The following is a 17,965-nucleotide window of genomic DNA, read 5'->3' as shown; positions in this document are numbered from 1 at the left end:
CCAAGCAGGGAAAAGGTAGAGAAGGCCATGGGTGTGTATCTGAGGGCAGGAGAGCTCCTGGGATGCTGCAATGAGCATCTCCAGGTGAGGCTTCAGCCACAGAATGAGGTGATGCCAGAGGTTGGCCACATAGGAAAGAAGGACCTGGATGTGCCAGAGGGACAGGTTACTGGAAAGTAACCACTAGCATGTAAATATATGTCAAGTTTCTCAGTGGTCACTGCTTCTTCTGGGAGGGGAACTCAGTATTCGACCTCTCTCTATGTTAATTCTATCCTTCTTAGACTTCTGTTCAAAAATTTCATCTTGTAATGACTTCTGAAGATTATCTGTGAGTCGAGGCATGGCCTCCCCCTTAAGACCAACTTTAAAGAGTGACATTTGGTCTTGTCATAAATAGTGTATGCACACAAATATATGTGTAAAACAAGAGATGTGCTGAAAAGCTTGGTTTTGAAGGGAGGCTCTGCTTTTTGACTCCCAAAGAGAGGATGGGATCCCTCTGACCTGGACAGGCCGGGTCTTGTCCACCCCACTGCTAATGAGAGTTATGGTTTCCTTATTCACTTCCTGAAAGGTATCTATAACTTTTCATTTGTTAAATATTTCTGTTTTCGCATGGAAACAGAAAAAAATCTCCAGTTTCTGGTGTGATTAATACTTTCATATCTGAACCTTGCACCTACTGATCTACACGGAATTGCAAAGCCTTTGTTATGTTACATTCTTACTAGAAGTCTTGGTAGAATGTCTGTGGGGAGTAATCAATTAATCAATCAAAAGGAAAAAACCTCCAATAAACAAAACACCAACAAACAAACGATGATCTAAGAATATTGCCTCTTTGCTATAAGAGAGGAATTTAAAATGCTTGGAATTTAAAAGAGGTACACATTTCCATTGACTCCTTTGCTGAACTTAAAGAACAGCATGAAAACACTGTGATTTGGGTTTTCCCTGTCCTCTGCATGATGAGAGGCCACAGTAGCACTGGACCCTATTACTCATCACTGCTTTTCACACCACTTCACACGTGTTGCCAAATCCCTCAAGCCCAGAGGTGTACCCAGCTTGGAGGCTGCCAACATCACAAGAACCACTTTCTACTCTTATCTGTTTTTTCCAGTATAAAATCAAGGCTGTCAAAGTTAGTTGTTTACATAGAGATCAATAATACAAACAAAAGGAGAAAATAAATCCACTTTTACCTGATGCTTGGCACACATCCTAAATATATTTCTCTTCAAGGACAACCTGTTAATAAAGAGGTCTTTAATTTTTAATGGCCATTTAAAACCTCTTCAAGAGGAGCATTAAAATGCCTGGGGCTATTTCTTTTTTATCTCAAAATTTAAAATATTTATGTGTAACTAACAAAATTCTTCTTCAGCTAAGGATACAAACACAGTCTAATTTGTTGGGGGTTTTTTTGTTTGTTTGGGTTTTTTTTGTTTTTTTTTTTTTTTTTTTTTTCCTTTTTTTGTTCGAAACAAGGCCATGTAACTAAACCAATGCTTCTCCAGGAAGCATATTCTTCCACCTTCCAAAACTAAAATTTGCTGGAGTACACCTCTGGATTCTTACTGCTCTGTTTTATCATAACTAATAGCCCCACATACCAAATCTTGTGCATTTCTCCTTAAAAAGGAGTTTAGACAGCTCTAAATGACAGAGCTTCTTTCTGTTTTTTCCCTCCCAATTAAACAAAATGTTTTGCTTTCCTTGCAATAAAACGTTTTCGATTCATAACCCTAAACTGTCAGTGTTTGATGAGACTAAAGTGTATTTTTTCTCAGGATACAGAATGAAAATATTGAGCTGCTCTGACTGCTCTGGTCTTCATCAGGAGCAATGAAAAGGATAAACTTGCTCAATACAGGACACGTAGCCTAACATAATAATGAGGAGGGAGGAATGGCACTTTCCTAAGGACTATTTTTGGGCCAAATTCAAATATATTCTGCAAATGCTGGGAGAGCATTACCCCTGAGAGCTAGAAGGTCAATCTTTCTGAAGAGTGCTGGCTTCTTACCACTCTGCCAGCACCAGATACAAACAACAGATATATTTCTCTTGAACTTATTCTCTGGGACAGTTGTGAAAATAAACCATTTTCAGCTTAGCCTGAGATAATCCCTTGAAGTGTTAGCCTAAAGTAATGTTTTGGAGGCAATGGTGGGAAGTGCCAAGTGACTTAAAAATAGCATGACCAATTTTGCCTCTAGCACCAGCCGTCATTACCATCTGGCCAAGGATGCTACATGACACTGGGTGACATATTGTCCATTCACAGGACAGGAACATTCCTCTTAAAAAGACACACCAGCACACACCTACTTGTCATTTGAATGAGGGAAAAGGTTTTCCTTGCCCATCCTAGATTTTGCAGGATATTCCTATGTGTGTTTACCTTTCTGGAATACACACATTGTATACCCATTAGATGTGCAGACACACACTCTCTGGTTACTGGTGACATTCCTTTCCCTGGTAGACACAAAGTTCTGGGATGTCATCAAGTACTGCAGTGTTGCCCCAAATCTTGTTCAGGACATCTCTGTGGCTCCTTCCATTCCCAGCTGATCCAGATGCACTCGTGCTGTGACCTGTCCTGAGGAGCTTTTCCCCCATGATTAAACCATACCAAGAGACCATGCTGCAGGTGTGGAAACTCCCCCAGACCCAAGCTGGAGACAGACTACCCCAGCATAACCCTTTCCTTTACTTTTTCCCACCCTTGAGGTCTGCAGCCCAGAAAGGATCCCTTCTCCTCACATGCTCTGTAGCTTTAGAGTCCTCCTCTGAAATTCCAGAGGCAGAACTAGGACTCCACTTTCTGACTGCTGGGGCAGGCTGGATTGCAGAGAGTCATTCAGCCCAGTTTCCAGCACCTCGTGCAGTTTGGTCACAACAGCCCTCGGCACAAACTGTTGTGTACTAGAGACATGAAAGTGGAGACTTTTCCCTCTTTTTATCCGGAAAGATTTTCTCTCTGGATTGGCCACTTTGGGTTACTCTCCTTTAGATGGCACTGTTACCACTTCCAAGAGACATCACTGCTGGCCACTTCTCTGAACAGGGCTGAAACTGGGCCAGGACTGCCACTATCACTGGGTCAACAAGCCAGAGCAGGTCAGGACTGATCCTGACCAGGGCTCTGGAAATATTTGCTCTAAGAAGCCTTCCTGGTATCACTCCAGCTCCCGTCAGTCAGTCGTTCCCTTTGGAATACCAGCACAGCACAAGGGCTGTGTTGGCAAGATGAACATCTGACAACATGAAGGACAAACTTAATCTGCTCCTCTTCAAAATTAACTTGAAGCAGTTCCAAAAGTCAAAAAGAGTCATGTGCACATATGAGGGTCTTAAGTTAATACATCTACTAATTAAATAATAATTAAAACCCATGCTCTGCAGAGGCACTGCAATCATTGCTTCTCATGCTTATGTCAGAACTACTGCTTTAATATTTTTGTATGTCTACTGCCTCAGTTATCACCTACTTCGAATGCCTAGGCTTTTCTCAAGGATAGAAAATTGGTTTAAGTGGCATTTAATGGGTCTATATTAAATTTTGCTACATGTTGTGCACCTCTAGCTGCCAATCTTGCCAATTAAGAGTATTTTCAACTGAGGAAGAGAGGTGATTCCAGGATACCATTCAGTAGTGGTCTGAAACAGTCAGAAAACAAATCCAGAAAAATTATAAGAAAATGATCATGTAATCTTAAAGCACTCAAAGAAACTGCTGGTGTGGTACAACACTCTTTATTACATACAACACTCTTTTTCTACACAGCTAAACATGTCTGTTGGACCACTTGCATTGGTACTTTCCCCAGCTTTGGAAAGAGAACAGAAAGAGTGTGAGCAAGACAAGAGAGCCACAGGCATAGGCAGACTCCTACTTGCATGCAAAACACTGGTCCTTGGGCTGTTTTTAAGATTCAGTCCTGTCCTCACTGCCTAGGAGCACATTTTACAACAGAATTTAGGTTCAAATCGGAGAAAAATCTGTGTTTTGAACATTATTTTGTTGTGATGTAAGGAGAGAGAGAGACATTGGACACAAACGACTATCAGCCAAAAAAATGACTATCAGCCCAAAAGAGGCTCCCTAGTACCAAAATAGGATTGGGCCCTCTGCTAAACAAGAGTGGACAAATCAACCCCAAACTTCTCTGGAATAAGGCTGCACCTTCTTCTTGAATGAAAGTTTTTGCTTTGCCACACTGCAGTTCCACTCAGACCTCAACCATTTTGCCTGCAGGGTTCTCAGAAACAGAAACACCCAACTGTTAATATTTTTATAATGTGAAAAGTTGGTTTATTTTTTCCCATGCTGCCCTAACTTAAAGCCAGCCAACTCAATTTTGCTCAAGCTCTCAGACAATAATGCCACCTCAGAAAATGTCTACAGATTGTGTTTGCAAATGCCACTCAAAAACTTGTAAGTCTGTGTCTATGTTGCAAGACAAATGACTGCCCAGTTACATAACTGCTTGAGTAGTCCCAGATTGTCCCACTGTATGTAGGCTCTCAACTTCAGCATTGAATTTAAAAGTGCAGCAGCTTTAGTGCTCCCTGGAAGTCTCACATGAGACAGGCGAGTAACTCAAGCAGAAATTCAGGTCTTTGGTGCTTTAAATAGTCTTCATGAAGTGCTCACCTGCCTGCATGCACTAAAAATGGAGCCCAAAGCAACTATTCTCCTAAAGGAGGTGCCACATCTGCATGGAACTGAAACAAATCTACTTCTAATCCTGCCCAAACCTGAAGGCACTTAAATTCTACAGGTGCATTATTTTTCACCTCCAGCCACTCAGAGGAGTATTACTGCAATCCCCAGAAGGCCTGATAAATACAGAGGAGCTGGAAACATGAGGTGCAGCTATGCTTGGCCAAGACTTGGAGAGGATGCTATTACATAAAGACACCTAAGTTGTTCAATTTAGGAGGCATTTTCAGGACACATCCAACATGCACCAACAGCAGGACAGTCATCTCAAAGCTCAGTTGCAACAGCTGTTCTCATTTAAAACAAATCCAGAGGAGATGAAGGAGATATGCCCAAGATTCCAGAGTTCCTTCAGCAAATTGTGAATGAGGCATTTGATGAAAAATCTCTCCCCAGTGGACAATGCACAGACAAAGCTGAGCTGACAATACTCTGCCCTTTTTTATTGCCCTCTGATTTAAACCAGGATATTCCACAGCCAGCTCAAAAAAAAACCCCAAAAAACCTCAAGCAAACAAAAAAGCCCACCACCAAACTAAAAAAACCCAAGCAAAAAGAACCACCAAACCCAAACCCACCCAAAAGTGTTTAGAAATATCCAACAAGTCCTGAAATACAGAAATGTCAAGCCTAAAGAAAATTAGAGGGGAAAGATCTCCCGGGAAGGTATTTAAAATATTTAGGACATTTTAAAAACTCCCTGTTTTTTCAGTCCAGTGAATCTTCCCTGACAAGCTCAGCTCCTACTTATGGAACAGTGTGAACTGTGGTTATTTATTCAAAGGTAACCTTTCCCACTAATATAAAAACCTTCAAAACTAAATAAAGTATTTCAGAATTTTAAAGGCTGACTGAATTTAGTTTCTGTTTCCTTGCTTTTCTTTCTCTCATTTAACGCAGAAAATTAATTCTTGTCTCTTCCAAAAGCAGACAACTGGCAATCAAGGGCATTATCTGAACCTTGGGTCCTACTGCTGGTAATTGTCTGCCTGTTTTACAAAGCAGCCAGGACACCAGCTTAACCTGGGATGTTATAAAATACATGGGCATGGTGTGCACCAGGCCTGGACCTCAGAGCCCAGCTACATTTCCTAGATCACTAAACAGCTTTTGAAACAAGCAATACCTTCAAGTCTTTCATGGTTATTTCAGTTGTCTTAAAATTTATTCATTTTGACTTGAGTGAATTAATAGGGTTCTCTAACTCCCAGCAATATTTTCTTTATGTTCTCTATATCTGCTGGGTGTAATCGTGTAATCCTCTACATGCTGAGATAATGTTATCCTAGCATCTTCAGGAATTGACAGCCCTCTAACAGGGATACCCTGCCTGATTCATGGTGAGCAGGAAGAATAGATTCTTCCTTTTCCAAGTTCCTGTACCCTTTTTTTCAAATATATGGCATCAAATTATTCACCTTATCAGACTGGATGACATCTACATTGTACACACAATTTCTTTGGCCACCCAGTCCCCAAGCTTGGTGACTTAACAGAGGTGCCAGATTTCCTTTGTCATTGCAGATTTCTTTTCTATAATTCTATGAAATTTAAATTCCTTTCTCATAATAATAATTGTAAAGAAATTACATGCTTTGGTCCCAAGAACAAGCTTTCAGTGACTATGGAATAAATTTGGGCAAGTGACAGGTGTAAAGGCAAAGAATCTTTTCAATAGCAAGAAGCACCCATTGCACTTACCTGCCTGAAAAAGTACTGTGTTGTTATAGCAAAGACATCAAAGCCACAGCTGGCCCTCTTAAGCTCCTCTTGGATATTGATTAATTGCCGGGACTGCTCATCACACTTCTCCTTCAGTTTCTGAATGAACTGCTTTTCAGTGTCTCGCCCCTCTCCTGGTTTGGGGGACAATCCATTCTTTGGGGTGGCTGGCCTCTGCTTGGGATGTCCTACAAAGGAGAGAAGAAAAGACCATTCAGATCACTTCACTTACATGTATAGACATGACCTTTATGTTTTCCTATGGCTTTTGGTCCAAAAGAAATTTGGACATAATTTGGAAATTACAAAAGAAATAAAGGTCTGTAGCACTCACAAAGAATTTTAAATCTTAAAAAAAAAAAAAAAAAAAAAAAAAAAGCACAGTGAAATATCTTTCATTAGGGGCCAAAGCTCAAAGCTTTTTAACAATCATCTCACCTCGGGCTCTGAGGCTCAGAGTCTTCTACAGGTTGAGGAGAGCTGTCCTAAAAGTGTATCACTGAGAACTGTGCTTGTTGGAGGAAGGAATCACTTCACCCCTGCTAGACATCTACAAGAACAGAGGTCTGCATCTGTGACGCTGGACTCTCTTGAATGGCAGTGAGAGAAATGGGCACTTCCAGGTCAGGATTCACCTTATCTTATTGATGATGTGGAAAACAGCTAGATGACATTTCTACTCTGCATATATTTTTTTCTACACATGAACCCCCAGCTTGGTGACTGGACAGAGGTGCCAGTTTTCCTTTGCCTTTGCAGATTTCATTTTGCCTCTACACAGGACAATGTGGGGCTGGAGTTGTCCTTCCCTGAATGCAAACATTGCTTCTATTGGGGTATCACTACTACTTTTTATCTACAATAATGCAGTCTACCTTGAGAGTTCCCCTTTCTCTCACCTTTACAACGTGTCTAAAACTGCAGCACTTAGCAGATGTGTACTCAAGTGCTCCCAAGTGCCACACAATGCACAAGAGTTACATCGCTGGTTCTGCATGGCTGCTCTCTTGGCATCATCAACCACACCAGAATCACTACATGGTTTGCCTGCAGAAATAGGCCCAGACAGACTCTGGTTCCTCTGATGTGCTCCAAGTTGGCTTGAAGCAAGCCTGATGCTGTATAAAGATGTGAAAGCACTAGTGTAGCTTGTGTTTAGGATATCAGCCCAAATATATGGTCATATTTGTATCAATGGCACCAGAACTAAAGCTTACTCATGATAAGCACTTCAGGACAGTGAGGTTTTTCCCCTAAGTTCACATTCTGCTTGAGTCAACTATCCATTTCTGTGGATATACCCAGTTATGAGGATGAAGCAAGAAGGGACAGTGTTCTGGTAGTATCAGGCTGCTCAAACCATTGCTTGGAAAAATCTGTTCTGTCTTTACCTTCTTTGCTTCCTGAGAACTCTCCTCTGCAAACATTTATGGCCAGCTGGGCATCACCTTTGCACAGCTCAGTGATTTTTTTTTGCTTCCCTTTTGCTACCCCTCAGTTGGTGTTCTTTATCTCATTCCTGAATATTGGGCAGGAACCTCCAGTCTTCAACAGATCCTCCCATTATTTGCCAGCTTTTATCCTAGAAGCTAAAGTCAGTAAGAAAGAGGGAGAAAATATGTCAGACACCTTTGTCCCATGTGTTACTAGAGATGGTGGACGTGGGTCTGGAACATTTCTGTGTTAGTAGAAACGGTTGTGTGTGCAAGAATATGAAAAAAAGAAGACTGTTTGTAGTTTTGTAGTATACAGTCCCTGAAAAAAAATACAGAAACCACGTCTACAACCAGTCTCCAGCAATCATTGTAATAGGGGATAGTCTTCTGCCATGAATATACCTATCCCTTTCCTAAAAAGCCAAAGAATCCTTCATCAGAGATGCCTCCGACAGTATGAATCTGAGCCAATTTGTAAAGCAGAGCATTACAAATTCCAGAGGTAATTTTGTCAGATGGGCTTTAGATCTTTTAGATCTTTAAGACTGTGGTCTGGGTCTGCAAATAGATCCTAAGGGCAGTTTTACTAGATCAGGCAGGAGAACAGTATGGCTCCCCCAGACAATACCCTAGGAGCATGTTCCTACTTATTCAGATTCCCAGCTTGTGTGGAGCTGTTGGGAGCATATTTTCTCTCTTACTCAGCTACATCCTGGCTCCAGGCTAAGCTTACAGGGAGTCAGATCCAGCAGAGATGCTCCCTTATGTCTCCAAGCATCTCATGGTGCAACTGCCAAGAGCCTTGAGTGCAAAAACCCTTTGAAACTCTTTGTGTCCATGACTTGCATTTGTGACAAAGAATGCCATGTTCTGCAGCATCAAAACTAACTAATGCCATGTTGGTGGAAGACCTAAATAATAAAGCACAAGGAGTTTTTGTCATTAAGAGAGTTCAAACAGCATAGCTATTGCCCTCCTATCCATTTTTATGTCACTTAAAGCCTGTCAACCTTTTTCTGCAGTAATAAGAAAATACAGACTTCCATTCATGTCAAGGGGCTCTAAACTGTATGGTAGGTAACACCACAAAATAAGAAATTCGTAAAAGCAACAGCCACAAATATCTGTCTTTTTAGTATAAAAATCTTGATTTGTTTAAGCAAGATGGTGATGTTACAACAGAAGGAAGGCTTAGGGAGAAGTGTAGGGGAAAGCCCTCGAAATCAGTTCAGTTTTAATTAAAACAGAAGCCCGTCAGGTTGCATAGTCTTATATCTTTCCAGCCTTCTTGTTCACTGGAAGATTTGAAGTGCACATCTCTGTGTTGTCCTTGTCAGTATTATAAGCTGTCCTTGTAAATTAAACGGTGCTATTCTCCTCAGGGATAAATCTGAATTTCTCGGTGCATTTGGGCCTGAAAGGCAGCTTACTAAGCTTATTCTGCCATTGATGTCTCTCTTCTGTTACTCTGCACAAAATAGGGTATATATTAATGATGCTGGCCCTGATCCTCAATGTCCTTTTTGCTGATGGTGGGACCAGAGGGGCAGACCCAGTGTGTGCTGGAATCACTGAACCCCTTTGATCTGCTTCAAAACTCCCAAGTCTTTTTTATCTATGTGAGTGTTTGAACTAAGGAGACATAACAAGTATATACTCATAATTAACACTGTCCATGAGGATTTAGACGGGGAATGCAATTTATTCGCCTTTTAACTGTCCAATTTCCAACATTTTGGTAAGGAAAGTGAGCAAATTACTTAGAGACAATTGATATAAAGCATTCTTTAGAGTGACAGATGCCAGAAGCAGTTGGTACCATTCTATAATGGAGTGGAAGGAGAGCACTTACATCTATGGACACCTGATTCTATACACAGATCTCAGGAATAGTATTGCATCAAAGGATGAAATTGAGATCCCTGCAAGACTCTGCATCTCAAAACTCCCTTGCAAGTCTTCAGATTCAAAGCTCAAAAAATTTGTGTACGACAGTCAAAAACCAGCACTGATTAAAAGGAACTGAATGTGAGAAGGCCAGTAACAGAGGCATATACAACCTAGAAATAGCACTCAGAAATTTTAGAACCTGTTTCATGGTCAGATGTAGCCGTGGTGGAATTACCTGTGAGGCACACTCTCCCCCATCAAAAAGTTACACTGTGTATCCTCTTCAAAGGCTGCTTTGAGTATCTTTTGAATTGATATGTAGATGAAAAAATTGTCATTATTGCTTTGTTATTGCTGCAGTGATTTCAAAGAATAGAGTAGCCAAAGGCTACTCTAAAAACAATAAATGAAGATGAGTTTTATTTTTCTACTTGATCCTTAGAGTGATAAACAAATTTACACTGGTTTAGTTGCAGAGAAGCAAGCTGAACAAATTCTAAATCAGTCTGATGGATGGAAGTCAGTTACTCAACCTCTCATGAGAATGAAGAAACCTTTCAGGCCTCATGAATTGGATATGCCAAAACTTCAGGCCTTGAAAATTATTAAGTCATCCACGGAAATGCAGACCTCCTTGAGACAATACAAATACACGGTACAAATATTCCATTTTGCTCTGTAATCCTAGTGGAAGCAAATCAGCTGTGCTGCTACACGCTGCTACAGCCACAATCAGTGCTGATGCTTAAACTGGACTCCCACTGTTATAAACATTGGTGAGCTTCTGGTCTAACACTGCAACAAATTCTTTGGATCTCTCTGTTATCTCACCAGGTGCTAAATAGCCTGTAAATTATATGACTCAGAGGACAGTGATAAGTTCATCTTTTTACTCTAGTATCTTTGTAAGGAGAAGAATTTTGTGTCCTGTTGTTGCTTGGGAAGATTAAATTTAACTTTCTATTTTCTTGATTTTTTTGGTTGAGAAGAAGAATAGGGATTGAGTTTAATAATAATGGAGAAACTCTTGGTGCAAGTTATATGAGCTGGAGAGCTGTTCTACATGCTTTATATTTTGCCACCAAATGAAGCAACATGGGGTTCTATCCTCCACAGTTATAACTTAAGTATCATATAGCTGTAGAGATGACATTTTAAGTTTTCAAGCAGAGTCTGAAAAATGAGGCAACAGAAGATAAACTGCAAGCACAATGAGATCAGTGAGAGCACACACCCTAATTTCAGAAGCATTTAGATTAATTAAAGGCCAGCCTCACAAAAACCCTTTAGGCACCTTATCCATTTCTTAATGTACACTCAGTAGACATAAATAGAAATAAGTTCTCTTCATTTCAGTAAATAAAAAAGGTATTCTTCAGAAATGTTAAAACCATGTGTTTGTGCCCAATATTGAAGTGTAAGTTGTATCTATATTGTATAGATAATCCCTTTTCCAGTTATGCACAGATTTAGCCCAGGAAATTTAGTGCTTCTGCATAAGAGTAGTTTCTGAGCAATACACTTATCACTCCAGGCAATTGTCTGAGGTGTCTTTTATTTTGCTATATGTATCTGTCCTCTTTTTATGTAAGAAAATGGTAATGATAAAAAACATGTTCCTATGCCTTTAAACATGTAATAGCAACAACTTTGTTTTGAAAGAGAGATGATTGCATGGTTATAACAAAGAGAACAAAAGTCTATTCAGGTTATGCATTGGTATGATAGAGCCTGCTGCAGCCAGCTTAATGAGCCTTGGACTCAATCAATCCTCACTTTACAATAGTAAGTCTCAGATTTGAGTGTGTTAACAAGAGGTGCAAAGTCAACAAGTTTAAATCTTTCCTGAAACATGCTTTCAGGTTCATAAATACCTGGTGAATGGAGTTTTGTGGCTGTTACTGCCGATTTCTTAGGGGATGAGACAGCTGGTCTGCTAGAATCCTGATCTTTTTGTACTTCTTTCTTCACACCTGTTTTAGAAAAAAAAAAAAATCAAAGGTAGAAAGACATCTGGTTTATAATTCTGTTTGTAAGTGTACAGAACTGTGTCACTAAGATACACATCAAAGTAGAAAAATGTATTTCACCAGTACATATCCTGGGCTCTGCACAGAATGATGCTACACAGCACTTCTGGCTTGGGTGCCAACCTGCCACGTCTGCAACCATGACCATGGACACGAGGCTGAGCTGACATGCACAGCATTGAAGAGGGACAGAAGAAGGCCTTACACACTTCCTTGGCTTTCCAGTCATCTGCACCACGACAAATGCCATTAAGGCACCAATAGCTACACAGGTAACCCATCCTATCTGTTCTGGGGGCTGTGTTCTGTTTCTTTACCTTGCTGTGCAACCTCATTCTGGGAGGAATTGACTGTGCAAAGCTGACTGAAATTACCTGCAAGTCCCTGCCCTGGTAAGGAAGGGACACAGGTAAGGAAGCTGCCTTTTCTGGAGACCAGCTTTCCCTAGATGGCCTCATGTATTCAGGAGAGAGGCTAGGACCAGAAGCAGGCAGGAGGTGTCAGAGTTGTGCTGGATGTGGCTGCCCAGACATTTGGGAGTGGGTTTCTGCCTGTGCACTGAGTCAGGCAGGGACAGAGGTGGGCAAGCACATTCAGGGCACAAACCTACAAGACACTGTGCCAGTGTGGGATGAAACAGGGCATGGAATATTTCAGAGAGATAGCTCAGTGTCTGTTGCTATCTGTCCCACCACTGGAGCTCTCTGCTCAGGGCTTTGGGATGGTGTGCCAGATGTCAGAATTCTGCAGTCAGTGCCTGCCTCTTGCACCAGGGAGATACAACTTCCTCTGAAAGCCAGCGTGGCCACCCAAGCTCAGCTCCTCCTGCCCACCCACAGCTCCCATCAAAATAGCTGTGGGCACCATGCTGTGTGCAGTAACATGAGGTCCTGCCCTGCTTGTTTGACCATGGTGTGACAGTCACAGACACAGGATTTCAAATTGAAAACATTCATCAAGGAAGTAAGGAGAAAGAGCAGTAAAAAACAAACCCCTGAGACAATAATGCATTTTCCTGTTTGCTTTTTTTTTTAAACCATTAGTGTTTGTTGAGGGTTGCATTTTAGCCTGAAGGACTGTGTCACAGCCCCCGGATACACAGGAAAAACAGAGAGATTTAAGGCAAATGACTTGCTGTAGAGGGAAAACAAAGTTTGCTTTATTAACTTTCCCCTCTCTTATGAGTGTGTTCACAGATGTAAGAAAATGTCCCACAGAACCTGAAGTATCCGAAGTAGGAAAACAAAATCAGATTTTCTTGGTGGTGCCTAATGACAGTGGCAGTCCAAAAGCTAACACTATCTTCCGTTTTGCTTAATACAAATGTGACCTGGCTCTTTCAACAGTGGAGAAAAATGAAAATTTTATATGGGGATCATAATCTTCAGGGACACTTACTGGTTTACTAGTTTTCTGCTCCCTCCAAAGCCACACCTAGTCACAGCTGCAGTATATAGGTTTATTTCTGATGCATTTCCATCCTTCCACTTCTGTCTGCATCAGGACTTGCATGCAGAGAGCTGCAGACACAGCATTTGCCAAACACCAGAAGCTGAGCTGCATAATTTCTAGCACTGTCTCAGCATTTGCTTGCAGAGTGCTTCTGGAAAGAGCACATACACCTGCATGTACAGCTGTTTGTGGGAGGGAAGCATGGGACAAGCTCTAAAACCCTCTTTGACTCTGTTCCACTGCTCACAGGCAAATCACACCATCAGCTGTCAGAGGCTTGTAAAGCCTGAACCCTTGCTCATACCTTTACTTTTGTCCATCTCTATTTTCTCTGCTGTTCATAAATACAACATGTAGAGGCGATGGTTCTCATTTGTGATTCATACTTTTCTCAGTGAATTGACTGAAGACAGAAATTGCCTGTGCCTGCCCCCCATTACATTGAACTTTACTACAGAGTAGGACATAAAATAAGTTTATGGTGCCTTTTCATTACTAAGGACCAACCTGAGATGGCAGCTGTGAGAGAAGATCAGGGCTTGTTTTATAAGACATAGTTTATATAGTTACAGATTCAAGCATCACTTTTTCATGATAATAAGGCTTTGGCTTTTCTGGGGCTTTCAAAATAAAAATATAATGCACGAATGGGCCATATACAGAGCTCCTCCATAAATTTTGCTATGCCAGATGCCAAACACAGGCAACAGCAGAGAAAAGTGTGTGTTTTCCTTATGCTTTCCTTAGGCATGTAAATAATTAACTACTTTTGGTTTTGAGACATTTTCAACGACAAACACCTGGGGAATTCATTCAGTCCCTTGACCTTAAGCACAAAACGAGAATCAATTCCCCAGTTAGAGCCTGGCTGAAAGAAAACAGAGCAAAGAAGCCCAGAATTCTGCAGAGGGCAAGGCAGGGTCTGTGGAGAGCAGTGGGAGTTGTGTATGGGTGCTGCCCAGGCACAGCTGCGTGGGGGGACATTGGCTCCAGAAAGTGGAAGACAGGCAGAAAGAAGGTGCAAACAGATATCTGGTCAAGGAAAGATAATAACAAGGACTAATAATAATAATAATTGACTAATACCAAGGAAGATTAGTGCCCTTGTTCAGTTCTCAAGACTGAGAGCTCCTAGGCTCTGGTGGGGCAAGGGAGGAGGGGCTGTGCCACAAGGGAAGAGCCAGCGCCCAGCACAGCCTTGCTGGGAAGGGGACAGGGACACATGGAGCTAGCAATTATTCAACTTCTCCTTCATAAGTAGAAGGGCCTTGGTGGCCTCTCTGTGGCCCTCCTTAGAGGAGAGGGATTTAGAAAGCACACAGCAGGCAGAAGGAAGGACAGTCTGCAGGCACAAACTGTTTTCGTTTTGCTAAGCTCATCACCCACAGGGAAATTTCAGGGCAAGAGCCATCCCTGGCATCAGACCTCATGTAAGAGCTTGAGCTGAATGCTTTTCTAAAAATGGGGCTAGTCCTTGTCTTTTGAAACAACAGCTGTTAGTTGGTTTGAAGAGAAAGATTCAGAAAACATGTTGATTTCCTGCAGGGAAAATAAATCTTCAGATTACAAGTGTTTGGGATCCGAATTTGTCATTTCACAGAAATATAGAATTTCAGGTTTAAAAAATTCTGAGGGAGAGCACTGGTGTAGCAATTAGCATAATGTGCAGTAGCACAGGGTATGGTACAGCAGGAGGTTATAAAGCTTGATCTTTTCTAGCTTGAAGTGTACTAAAAGTAATTCAAAGACAAAAATGCACAAAAACAGTCTGATGCTCCAGGGTAACTCAGGAAACAGGGCAAACATTTTTCAGTTGTTATTACAGGCCTGAACACATGTAAAACCTTAAATCATATTCTATAATATATATTTTGAGATGTCAAAAGGTGTTATACATGCAATCATAAAATAATAAAAAATACACGAAATTACAAAAGGAAATTAAGCACCATAAGTGTATCTTTCTTGAACTTGCACACTTTTAAAATTTTCTTCTAAATTAGTCTTTTATAATGTATATTAAATCTGATCTGGAACAAAATTTACTTCAAATTCTTAATGTTATTGCCCACAGACTGGAAATATAGAATTCCAATTAGCTCTGTATTAAATTCTTGTATATTAGCCTTATTCCTGCAGGCTGTATAATCAGGGCTCTTAGCACTGAGCTTCCCAGCAAAATGCTCCTGGCATCTCAGGAACCACCATTAACTTCCAGGCTTCCTGGAACAGTTTCCAAGGCTTTGCCAACTTCTACCACTGAAGAACTCATGCAATGAGAAGTTTTGTTTCTGGTAGCCAGTAATCAAAGCCAAAAAGTACTAATTTCTGTGTGAATCTACATTCCATTTAAGGTTAGAAATCTCCCAACATTTCCTCTCTTTTAAAATATATACTTGCATAAAAAAATGATAGTTCAGGCCCTAAGAGAACAATGAGAATAAATATTTGTTTGTCTTTTCTACCAGTGTGTTTACAACATTTTCTTTTGGAAAAGGCCCCTAAACACACAGTTCTGTAAAGGTATTTACATTTCCTAATTAACATACACAGCCTGCTCCAAATGAAACAGAAGGAGCAGATGCAAAATAATTAGAAACACAAGGCAAACATTCCAGAAATCACTTAGAAAAATAGCAGACAAACAAAGCCACTTCTCCATTCCCCCAGCAGTGCTGAATGCTGGCCTAGGAACCAGAGCAAAAGACACCTTACCCAAGACATCTTCTCAAGTACTGCAGAATCAGCACTTGTACCTTTTTGAGTCTTCAAAAGGCAGTATACTGGGATAGGCTTCAATTTTCTTTCAGACTTCAGACTGTAAGCACGCTAACAAACTGTACATTGAGTATTTATTCCAACACAAACCCTAACACACTGTAGACATCATTAACAATTCAATGGGACTGACTGCATTCAGATGGATTCCAGCTGTTCTCAGGAGTATTTTATAAGTTAACTAATGAAGTCTGCAAGTTAAAAGAAAAAACAAACCAAAAAACAACCGAGGAAGTGTCTTCAGTCACTCACAGACACAGAGAGCCCCTTTGAGTTTTCCTCTGCCTTTCCCCCTGATACCTATGACTAGTCTTGTCCTTGGTGAGTAATGACACATCCCTGCATGCATTGTTTGAGAAAAAATGAGCAAAGCTGGAAATATGATGGATTCTGTAGAATGAGAGCAGTCTAATTCTCTCTAGAGACTCTCTACTTCCTGTGATCTATGAGACACTGAAAGACTGAATAAATAAGTAGATGTGGAAGAAAGGCTATGATTTCTTGAAGTAGAAACTACTAATGCTTTTGCTTTTCCCTTTGTAATTGTTTCAAATTGTTTTCAAGTCTGATAAGAAAAAAGGGACAATGACTATTTCATTGTCTTGTCTGAAAACAGTTGCCTTGTTCTTGCATTAAAAAAAAAAAGTCTCTTTAGCTGGTGTCTAAAAAAATAAAGGAAAAAATAAAACCTGATAAAGCGAATCATTCTTTGGACTGAATGGAAAATCTCAGGGTAATTCAGAACATCCAACATTAAAGAATTAAAACAACTGCTCTTTTTTTTTCTTTCTGCCATTTTGCATGGATCCTATGGCATTTTATTGTCTCTTCCTACACATGTGCTATGGCATGTTTTAGAGAGGTTCCCAGAAAAAAGGCAGGAAAACTTGCAGATGAACTCCCATCTGCAAGGTAGTGCTGCATATCCCTGTGTTCATTACAGGAACAATATGAATGTAACCTGCTGCACAGTGCTATTCAGCTTTGAAGGGAAAGTGTTTGCAAGGGGGAACAAAGTTCAGCAGCAGACTCTTCTCCCTTCATCCCTGCAAGAGAGCTGGTGCTCACTTTTCCCCACTCAGGTGACCTCAGCTCATCCCTTTCCCTCCTGCTGATATTGTGCTGTCTGGATTTTGCAGAATCTGATCAAAAAAGCACATTTTACACTATGAGATTGCTGGTGAGAGCTGAGATAACACTGGCCTCTTATTTTTCATCTTGACTGATTGCATTTAACAGCCTGTCCTGTTATATATGATTTACTGGTACTTGTAGAAGCACGGGAACTGACCGGGTGAATTTTTTGAACAATGCTTTTGATTGTCTTTAATTCAGGGGGCCAAGTAGGAACAAGCTGCTCAAATTAATTCCTTATTTCCACTGTCATTGCACTCAAATTAGGATATTTCTTATGGATGACAACAGTCATTAAATAATAACCAAGTAGAAATAGGAATCCCATAACAAGCACCACTCAAAATCCATAACAGGACATAGAAAATACAAAATCCCAAGCTCTCTGATTTCATAGACAGTTGGGTGGACAGATCCAGCCTGGTGGACAGAACGAAATCTCTGAACATTGCCTTCTGCAGCTATTCCCCCATTTTAAGGGAAATTTAAAACAGAAAATTCATATATGTATGCTTCAAGTACTATATATTTTAATCAGCGTGTGTGGAAGGAGGAAGTTTATATGAATTTCAGAGCTAGATTAGAGTTGCAAAGTTCCTGATGGAGACCTGCTTTCACCTATTGTTAAACAAAATATAAAGTAATATAGAAATGGTAAGTTTAAGTTAGGGTATCACTGTACTTCCCAAAGTAGCTAATATATTTAAGTCAAATAAAAAGACCACCCTTTTTCTAGTCAAGTATGTGCTTTCTTTTCCCTTTTCTATGAATTGACAGACATGTAA

At 40.6% G+C, this 17,965-nt stretch overlaps 1 protein-coding gene across 4 annotated transcripts in view; it reads right to left on the bottom strand.

Annotated features, from left to right (window-relative positions):
- Positions 1–17,965, bottom strand: part of MTUS2 (microtubule associated scaffold protein 2) — a 254,278-nt gene that overhangs the window by 43,740 nt on the left and 192,573 nt on the right. For all 4 annotated transcript variants that reach the window (XM_088159533.1, XM_088159531.1, XM_014879667.2 and 1 more), the window contains exons 6-7: positions 11,661–11,759; positions 6,440–6,648 (exon numbers count right to left, since the gene is read on the bottom strand). In XM_088159533.1, coding sequence (XP_088015659.1) covers positions 6,440–6,648; positions 11,661–11,759 — 308 coding nt within the window. The remainder of the gene's footprint in view (positions 1–6,439; positions 6,649–11,660; positions 11,760–17,965) is intronic.

The sequence above is a fragment of the Sturnus vulgaris genome, chromosome 2 (genome assembly GCF_052056855.1).
Source record: "Sturnus vulgaris isolate bStuVul1 chromosome 2, bStuVul1.hap1, whole genome shotgun sequence".
Taxonomy (NCBI): domain Eukaryota; kingdom Metazoa; phylum Chordata; class Aves; order Passeriformes; family Sturnidae; genus Sturnus; species Sturnus vulgaris.
This window is presented reverse-complemented; position numbering and strand designations above follow the sequence as displayed.